Genomic DNA, 9,848 nt, shown 5'->3' with positions numbered 1-9,848 from the left:
AATGAGAGCCGTATTTTAGTGGTAACTAATCACCACGGTCGAAAAGGATTCTTCCGCTTCAGCACGATGGAAAACTGAAAGTGATGTCAAATGTAATTATTAATGGCGGTCATAAGCCCAGCAAGTAAATTAAAATTATCTTTATTTCCACACGATCTTAGTTCAATGACGATTAATGCCGATTCTATTACTATTCACACGCAACTGTTTTTCTAAATCACTTTTTAATTCAATGGACATGTCTAATGATTAAACTTATCCTCAAACCACTGATCTAAACCAACTCGTAGATTAGACACTGTCAGACATATATAGGTTTTTTTCTTCTCCATTGTGTAATACCATTCAAGACAAAATGTATGACAGTAATACAGACTTTCATGTAAATGTCAGGCTAAACGACAATAATTACGTTATCAGTGTTGAAATAATGAAAGAACAATAAGGATTAGGGTACAAAAAATGAAAGTATCATATATTTTCTGTAAGTTTATCTCTTTGTGATACACGAATAATAACTTCTGTAAGATTGTAAATAAATTGACGAGTGTAATTGCTTAACCAAATAAGAGCAAAATGTTCGACATAGCAAGGAATGTACAATAATGGAAACAAATGAAATCGTATCAATCATATTGCGTTCCTTCTTTGGTTATAGACGTGTCATATCAAACTACTTAGATATTGAATGTACTCGATAGCCTCTATCACTATCAACACTTTAGATTTGGATTAATTCATTAAGTAATAGAGAAGAAACAGAGATTATTCATAATTATATGTAAGTCCCTTCTATTTATCCAAATAATCTATTTTCACAATATATATTTATCCTAACGATAATAAAAGGGATAACTAGTCAGGCTTAACATCTTGCTTTCAAAATAACAGTTCTGGCTCCTCAGCAGTATGTTTCTTCCTTTTGTTTGTTGTATTTGTTAGTGAGTATCCATTTGGCTATAAAGGGGTTACGTGACACTCAATATATTGTTATAATGTGGAAGACTTTGCAAAATACAACAACCCTTTTAACACGGTATAACGCATACAAAAGAGAATCATCTGCGCACCTCTCTTCCTTGCATATTATACTCCATTGTTTGGGCAGCGCGCATGGATCGGCTCCAAGGAATCAAGGCAAGAGGTCGCAAATACCCTCAATTTTATATTACAAATACTGCATGCATTCAGTATAACATATAATCACTTAACAATTTAGAATGTGCCTCGAGCCATTATATCTTAACCTCAGCCTGCTGCCTCGGTGAAATATAACCTCACTCTGGAAGTTGTCGATTCACATATTTTGTTGTATTTGAACGCCGGAGCATGTGATATTTCTATATGTGCGCGAGTGTGCAACGTTACCACGCTTTGGGCACTGTATAACGCGTGCTAAAGTTAGTTAGACTGTGCACCTCTCAGCCCTGCTCGTACCCATTGTTTGCAATATCTTAGTTTGGCGCATGTAAAGCCCCCATCACACCAAACTAGTTCTCACTACGTTCTCGAAAACGTTGCCAAACGGGCTCAAACTGTGTGCGAACGGAGTGGAACGTAATAGCAACCGTTTGCGACCTGTTTAAGAACTTTATGGACGGGCTCGGACTGGACTAATGTCTCTAATACGATCCTAGCTCGTTCATTAACAGTCCACAATACGTCCAACTCGTCTGTACCCGTCCACAGTCAGTTCATATCAAGTTCAGATCGGATAAATTTGATATTTCCAAGCAGTCCAAGCCATTTTTAATAGTTCGGTACTTGTTCTTACTAGTTTATAACCCAAACACCCCGTTCAGAGACAGTTCATCTCGTCCTCATCTCGATCTAAGTGCGTTCGAACGCGCTTCTATCGTGCTTTGCAATCCCGTCCTGGTTCGAGTGCTATACAAACCCAGCGCGTTCTTCCTCATTGATGCTCGACCACATCACGTGGTAACACGTTCCTAGTATGATCGAAGTACGGCAATTCCGTTCGTAGTACGTTAATCTCGTTTTAAGTACGTTGTCACTCTGTCCAGTTGCAGGACGGGGAGAATTTTGAATAGTCTCAAAGTTCTAGACCACCCTTCCCGTCCAAGCCAGTCCGAGCCCGTCCATGAAGTCCTTAAAAAGATCGTAAATAGTTGCTAATACGTTCAATCCGTTCAAACACAGTTCGAGCCCGTTCGGCAACATTTTTCAGATCGTAGTGAGAACTAGCTTGGTGTGATAGGTGCTTGACTTGAACTTCTTGATCTGCAAAGCCTAAAGCGTTTAAGTTGAACGGGAATGAGGAATGGCGAAAACCCGCTGGGTTTTTATAACTCCCGAGTCAGGACGGGATTGCACACGCTCTAGTAGCGCGTTCGAACGCACTCAGAACGAGATGAGGAAGAGTTAAACTGCCTCTGAACGGGGTGGTCGAGTTAAAAACTAGTTAGAACAAGTGGCGAACTAGTTAGAATGGGTTTGGACGTATTGGGAACGAGGTAGAATTAGTTAATAATGGGTTTAAACTGACTACGGACTGGCTTGGACTGCCTAATCTACCCGATCTCAACTTATATCACAACTCACGTCGGTTTATGACTTGCGTGACAATCCATCTGAAACTCGTTTACGTCGATGCAATGACTTTCCTTCGTTCAGGCTGATGCGTTTATCTAAGAAGTGTTTTCCCGGAGTCGGGGATACCGAGAAGTACAGAAAGTCTCAAAATCGTCGTAAAAAAAAACAGAGCATTTTTCGAAACAAAAGAACCTTTCGTGGCACAGCTCGTGGTTGATCTCAGCCGTTTCTCACAAGAACAGGTTCCAAGAGGCCGCTGGAAAAAGGTAAACTGCGTTGAAAACTCCCCTCAAAATCACGCCGATATCATATGCTATTACATATATCATATACAAACAAAAAATAAAAGAGGAAGCATGAAAGGGAAGAACTAGTTTCCACTTATAATACAGATGTAATGTTGAAGAGAATATGCAAACAAGTACATTGTCATTATTAACCTGAAACGGCTGAGTATGGAAGGACATGATTTTACGTATGCCCATACATCGAGCAAAACATTATCATCTTGGTCGTGCATGGAAACCTTGACCAATATGCACAAACATTACTAACCTAGCTGTCAATTAATTACCTAGGCTATTGTACCATGAGTACATAGTTGCAGTTGCCAGCTAGGCGTTGTAAGTTTTTTGATAATTTTTGTTGTAACTGTTTTGTCTCTTATTTGCAATGCCATTAATTTTTTCTCAAAGAGAGAACTCTCCTATTTAGTGTGTAAAGAAATATTCAAAATTTCTATGGTATGTTTTGAAAAGAAAAGATTGCGGATACAATACTTTGAAAATGTTTTCCCGCGAAAAATGGTGCTTCCACCATGAAACATAGGAAATGGTCATTCTTGATGTAGCTCTTTAGAAACTGGATAGTTCTCAATGATGCATATTCTTTCGACAGGTCCTCACCTGTAAGGAGGAACGACTGACTAGTCTGAGGAGGGAAGCATGTAAGAGATGTCAGCTTTCTGTCTTTGCCGCACTTGCGAGAGAATGAATATTCACATTACATACATGAACCACATGAACAATTCATTACAATATCGTTGAGTTATATTTTGCCAATTTCGAACCATTGTTACCAAACACATGACTAAATTCGCTCAGGTCGTTATCAGTGACCTGAACTTGGTTCAATTTTTTTTTTATAAAACTCTACCAACATATATCTTTAATTTTCTGCGTTTTCCACGAAGAATTCATTCGCATGTAAAAGAAAAACAGTCTCACATAAAAAAAACAAGCTTGTTGGACAATGTCAGCAGTATAAACAATTAGTGTTACCCCTGCCCCCCCCCCCCACCCCCCTCCAAGTCTAGCAACACACCTGTTACCTAACAGGTGTGTTAGGTAATATGACAACTTCACGATCAAAATAATCTGATTTGTAGTTTTGATAGTATTATATATAAAACGAGGACAACGTATCCGTTTCAGAAAAAGGTTAATTCTGGGTCACACTTAATCACTTTGGATAAAATACAATTAAACGTAGTTTTGCAGAAACTAATCGACATCTACCTATAAGTACGTCTCATAAATTGCTCCAACAATGCTGAAGGAAGAGTCGAGGTCTTGTTCGATGGATCGTGGATGACCATTTGTGGAGATGTCTACTGGAATCTGTTCCAAGCAATGGTAATATGTAGAATGCTGGGGTTCGACGGTGCCCTGGCCGCGCCACGATCGGCCAGGTTTGGTCAGGGTTCTGGTGATGTTCTTCGTGTCATTTGCTGGGGAACAGAAGGCAGCCTGGCCGACTGTTTAGGTGTGTGGCCTGACTCTTCCTGTGGGCATCATAAGGATGTGGGCGCCGTGTGTTACTCAGGAGGTAAGAACTCTTTTGGACATAAGGAAACGACTAGTCCTAATTGTAAATGGCATACTGTTAAAATCGCAACAACAAAAAGAATAGAGCTTAGATGGTCAAAAATATTGACCAACATGCAGTCTTATTGCTTTTTTAAAACCCAAACACACAATAATATATATATTTAGGTAGCTTTTGTTCATACATTTTTTTTTTTTTTTTAAATTAAGCCCATCCGAATCCATTCATGGTACGTCTGATCGTTGACACTGACGGTAAATGCTCGTTCAGACAAGATGAGGCAAGACTGTGGCTTAAAAAAAAAAAATATATATATATATATATTACCTTAGGTGTTTCCCTTGGTGCGCGCAGTTGCTATTCATTTACACGCCATGTCTGAACTAGCCTTTAGGGATTTGTCTTACCTTTCATGAATGATTTGTAAGCAACAATGATTTTAATGTTGTCCAAGGTATTTTCAAAACACATTTATTTTGTGCACAAAGACCGTGAATAACTTTTGAATTGCTGAATACCTTTTTTTCTTCAGATTTCGTTTGATTTTAGTCAAATGTATGATATGCACTTTGTTTTTCTTCTTAACTACCGAAGCGAAAAACGAGTGAAAGAGGGAAAATAATTACTTTCACAGCTTTTGGTTTATATTAAATTTGTTATTTTCTTATTTTAATTCCCTATCAATATATTACGCAGTAGATATGAAAAGTAACAGCTTTAATTGAAAATTATCTATATCTAAGTGAAAACAAAACTGTTTAAACCTGAACAAACTTTTCGTTTGATATATATATATGTTGAGTTTTTCTCTTTTTAAGAAAGGGATTTCGGCTGTATTAACAAACTTCTTTGTCGCTATCCACACTTATTTCGGGACTCTTAGGCGTTTGCTCTCGAGGATTGTGGGCTCAAAATCAACAACCTTATATGCGTTTTAACCATAAAGTTTGCACTCCTTTGGTCTAAATGTGACATGGCAAAACTATTCACATTTCAAGCAAAAAAAGATTCATCCCCGGTTCTCCCCCACAGATCCATTCCAAGTTCGTCTTGTCGGTGGGTCTAACAGCGCTGAAGGCAGAGTAGAGGTACTGTACGATGGCTCGTGGGGAAATATCTGTGATGACAGTTGGGATCTGAGAGACGCGAGGGTGGTTTGTAAAATGCTGGGATTTGATGGAGCCTTAGCCGCACCGGGATCTGCTAGGTTTGGTCAGGGATCTGGTCCTATTCTTCTAACTCGTCTTGCGTGTAAGGGAACAGAAGACAACCTGGCAGACTGTGCTCATGCAGGGATTGGAAATTATACTTCATGCGGACATGCCAGGGATGCAGGCGTCATTTGTTATTCCGGAGGTAGGTTTCTCTGGTCCGTATTCTCTAGAGATAAGATTATTAGTCGATCTACGAAGACAAAATGGAGCAGTAATTCTAAAACACTTAATTTGATATTATTGCATTTTATTTCGAATAGTTTAAATAAGTCGAGTGCTTTTCGTTTTCTTTTTCCGACAAGGGAATAGCAAAACTCTACAACTTATATATAAAGTTTTAATTTCGACCAGATCTCCAGTGAAATAACTTTGAAGTTGGTGCCCTGTTTCCCTGTGGATATATTAGCAAATTATTTCCAATGAAATGATAAAAAAGAATTACAATTGTATTGTATTTTGTCATGCATACAGTATATAGAGAAAACATCAAATTGTTGGCATTTTACACATGAATTCATTTCCATGAGTAGTTCAGACAAATGATAAGGTTTATTTCATAAAGATTGGCAAAATGTGAAAATTGTAAAAAAGAAAAGATAATTTTTTCCTTAGCCCATCCTCAGCAATTTGAAGTTCGTCTTGTCGGTGGGTCTAACGATGCTGAAGGCAGAGTAGAGGTCATGCATAATGGATCCTGGGGAACTATCTGTGATGACAGCTGGGATCTGAGAGATGCGAGGGTGGTTTGCAGAATGCTGGGGTTTGATGGAGCCTTGGACGCACCGGGATCTGCTAGGTTTGGTCAAGGTTCAGGGGATATTCTTCTAGATGATGTTTGGTGTTCGGGTACAGAAGAAAACCTAGCAGAATGTCCACATAGAGGGGTTGGAGTTCATAACTGTGGACACAACGAAGATGCTGGTGCCATTTGTTATTTAGGGAGTAAGTTACCTTCCCGTTTTAAGCTAGTGTGTACAGAAAATGTTTAATATAAAGAAAAGTTATTTTCTCTGTAGGTAAAGGATCTTTCCGTCATATTTGTCCAACGAATTCCCTTTATCGGGAAGCCAGATTATAGGAGGAACTACTATAGTTGCTCTAATCTATATATGTATTTAAGTATTATAGTTTATAAGAGTTTTAATGTATATATCGTATTTAAAGAAATAATTTTTCTTCTTCACAAAAACTGATTTCATTCTACTCAATCATGGATTACTTTTACTTGTACAAACATCATGTTGACTGTTTCGTAGCAATTGAACGCAGCTAAATCCTATCTCATGATTCTATGTCAAAACCTATTTTTTTTAAGGTGTCTTTGGTCCGTATTCTACAGAGACAGGTTTTGAGTCGATCTATAAAGACTAAATATAGCAGTAATTCTAAAACACTCGCTTTGATATTACTCGCTTTTTATTTCGAATAGTAAACTCGACTGCTGTTATTTCTTTCTGACAGTGGAATAGGAAAACTCTTACTGCTGATATACGAAATTTTAATTTCGACTAAATCTCCAGTAAAAAAAGCATTGAAGTTGCTGCTTCGATTTTTTCCTCGGGATATATTAGCGATTTCTTTCAAATAAAATAATTTCGACTAGATCTCCAGTAAAATAGCATTGAAGTTGCTGCTTCGATTTTTTTTTCTCGGGATATATTAGCGATTTCTTTCAAATAAAATGATGAAGAAGAATGACAGGTACGTGTTATGTTTGTTTCACCCCAACGGTACATAAAGAAAAAATCGTTGTTGGTCATTTACACATGAATTTATTTTCAATAGTAGTTGATGCAAATGATCAGGCTTATTTCACAAACATTCACAAAATGTGAAAAAGGTAAAATAGAAAAAAATAATTTTCTCCTCAGCCCATCCACAGCCATTTCAAGTTCGTCTTGTCGGTGGGTCTAACGATGCTGAAGGCAGAGTAGAGGTAATGCATGATGGATCCTGGGGAACTATCTGTGATACTTGGTGGGATCTGAGAGACACGCGGGTGGTTTGCAGAATGCTTGGGTTTGATGGAGCCTTAGCCGCAGCGGGATCTGCTAGGTTCGGTCGGGGCTCTGGCCGTATTCTTCTAGCTTATGTCGGGTGTGAGGGAAGAGAAGATAACCTTGCAGACTGTGCTCATCCAGGGATTGGAAATTACTGTAGTCATGGACGCGATGCCGGCGCCATTTGTTATTCAGGAGGTATGTTTTTTAAAAGCCATACTTTCAATCAACCTTTTTTAAATGCTTCCAAAATTCCTTGGTTTAACATTACACATATGAGCGTTGCAGTAAAGTCCCGAACCTTGCGACTGAGGTATTGACCATGGTGACCAGCAAGGCCAAGGCCCAATCATAAATAAATTTCGGGAAAATGGAACGTGCAAACATGGATGTCCGCACACACATAAACAGACAAAAAAAAAACATGGCTTCTTTATACCAAACAAGCTGTGTTTTAAATGTAGGTAATGCCTACATGAAATAAATAACAATATTAATGGAAATTCTTTCAGTGGGATTGGAGGGGGTGGAAAACTGTTACATATATTCAGTTTCATAATCCCCTTTTTATTACCTCCTTATTATTATGCTTGTTATCGATTTCCTGGACTTACATGTAAATAGCTGGTGAGCAAGCGAATCGAGCTAATTAATAAAGAGGGACTTCAAGCGCTCCTGCCTCACATATCGATTGCATGGGACTATATCTTTAACAAAGCTTGATTTGGAGCTCGCATTTGGTTAATAAATCATGCAGGAAACCCCTTATTATGTTTTGCACTGCATTTTAGTATCATCAGATGATGTATGACATCTCTTAAACACTCAGTGCCCTTGTCTTCTTTTAATTTGCTGTTAGGCCCAATGTACAATCTAAGGCTTTTATTTTACTTCATATGTCAGGCGTTGAATTAGAGATCTCATGTAAGGTTGCACAGCAAAGGTTGGCGTAGCTAGGAATTATGACATTCGAGTAAAACAAAATTGTCTTCATCCCCTCCACCCAGACTTATTATGACGACAGGGGGCAAACCTTCAAAGTAATTGAAGGCATTTGACACATGAATATATAAGGGAGCAATTTAATTAAGCGGTATAGAGTTCGACTTATAATGAATAATACACGATATTCTCGAATACCAGGATTAATCTTGTCCAGGAAATTAAAAAAGCATCTCAAAGTTTAGATTTCTTTAAAATGTTGAAAATTCGCAAGTGCCATTTTAAACTATACATACGTTATCCTATTTTATGGGGCGCAGTATTAACATTATACTGATGCAACTCAAAAGCTAATTTTAAGGAGCGTAGGAATGACGATGACATTCTCTTCTTCTTCTAGTTATTATCTGAACCCTTTAATAAGATGTTTATGAGTTACATTAATTCAATTACGTTGTGATAAAGCGCATTGCGAACGAGCTTTAGAAAATTGTTGCTTTTATCTCACAAAATAATTCCTAATGTCTTTTTACCCTGCGTTTTAGTGGCGCATATGATGCTTTTTTCGCGCCATCTATTTTGCGTATTGTTTCGCCTTCAAAGGAATGAAATGTGTTAATTCGATGGGACGCTTTTTGTCGCAGGTGACATTAAATATAATTTATAAAAGCCAGATTTGACTTGTACTTCTACTGGTGGAGGGAAGGGGGTCGAATCAGCAGTGAAAAAAGCCAAGAAACATAGATAATAATAATAATAATAATAATATGGATATTTATATAGCGCCGGTATCCGCCAGGCTCTGACGCTCATGGCCCTGTACATACATGTATTACTATCATAAAAAATATAACTTTCTTAACTAAAATAAAGTAAACTAAAACAACACAAATTATTACGCTACATTGACATGATTAAATAGCACTGTATAGCTCCTATCGAAAAAGGCATGTGTATTGACATGAATGACGGAAAACAAGGGTGATTTTACATCGGGGCACTTCTTTTGTCAGAGGAGGGACATTGTGTTGGTCTCTTAGGATTTGTTGCAAGAGGGACATTTTCTTGATCTGTTATGTTCACCTACATGAAGAATTGGTATTGCTTTCGTAACAAACTATTATCAGACAAAGCAACCAAACTACAATTTTACTTTAACAAAAAGTAAAATTAATGAAATTGCCTTGGGATTGTTAGAAAAAGTAAAAACGCTTTGAATCATCAGGGCTAAGGCCAAGGCAATGGGAAAAGGCTATACACTACAGCATTGATAAATGAAGGCAAAGCTTAGATTTGACATGGTTTATCATAT

At 37.8% G+C, this 9,848-nt stretch overlaps 1 protein-coding gene across 1 annotated transcript; it reads left to right on the top strand.

Annotated features, from left to right (window-relative positions):
- Window positions 1-4,199: 4,199 nt before the first annotated feature.
- LOC754907 (deleted in malignant brain tumors 1 protein-like) lies at window positions 4,200-6,965 on the top strand. Its single transcript, XM_030995765.1, has 4 exons — window positions 4,200-4,380; window positions 5,413-5,736; window positions 6,228-6,536; window positions 6,910-6,965. Exons 1-4 carry the CDS (start codon window positions 4,200-4,202, stop codon window positions 6,963-6,965), a joined length of 870 nt encoding a protein of 289 aa, XP_030851625.1.
- Window positions 6,966-9,848: the final 2,883 nt, after the last annotated feature.

This window comes from Strongylocentrotus purpuratus, unplaced genomic scaffold, assembly GCF_000002235.5.
Source record: "Strongylocentrotus purpuratus isolate Spur 01 unplaced genomic scaffold, Spur_5.0 spur5_scaffold_3, whole genome shotgun sequence".
In the NCBI taxonomy this organism is placed as follows: Eukaryota; Metazoa; Echinodermata; class Echinoidea; order Camarodonta; family Strongylocentrotidae; genus Strongylocentrotus; species Strongylocentrotus purpuratus.
This window is presented reverse-complemented; position numbering and strand designations above follow the sequence as displayed.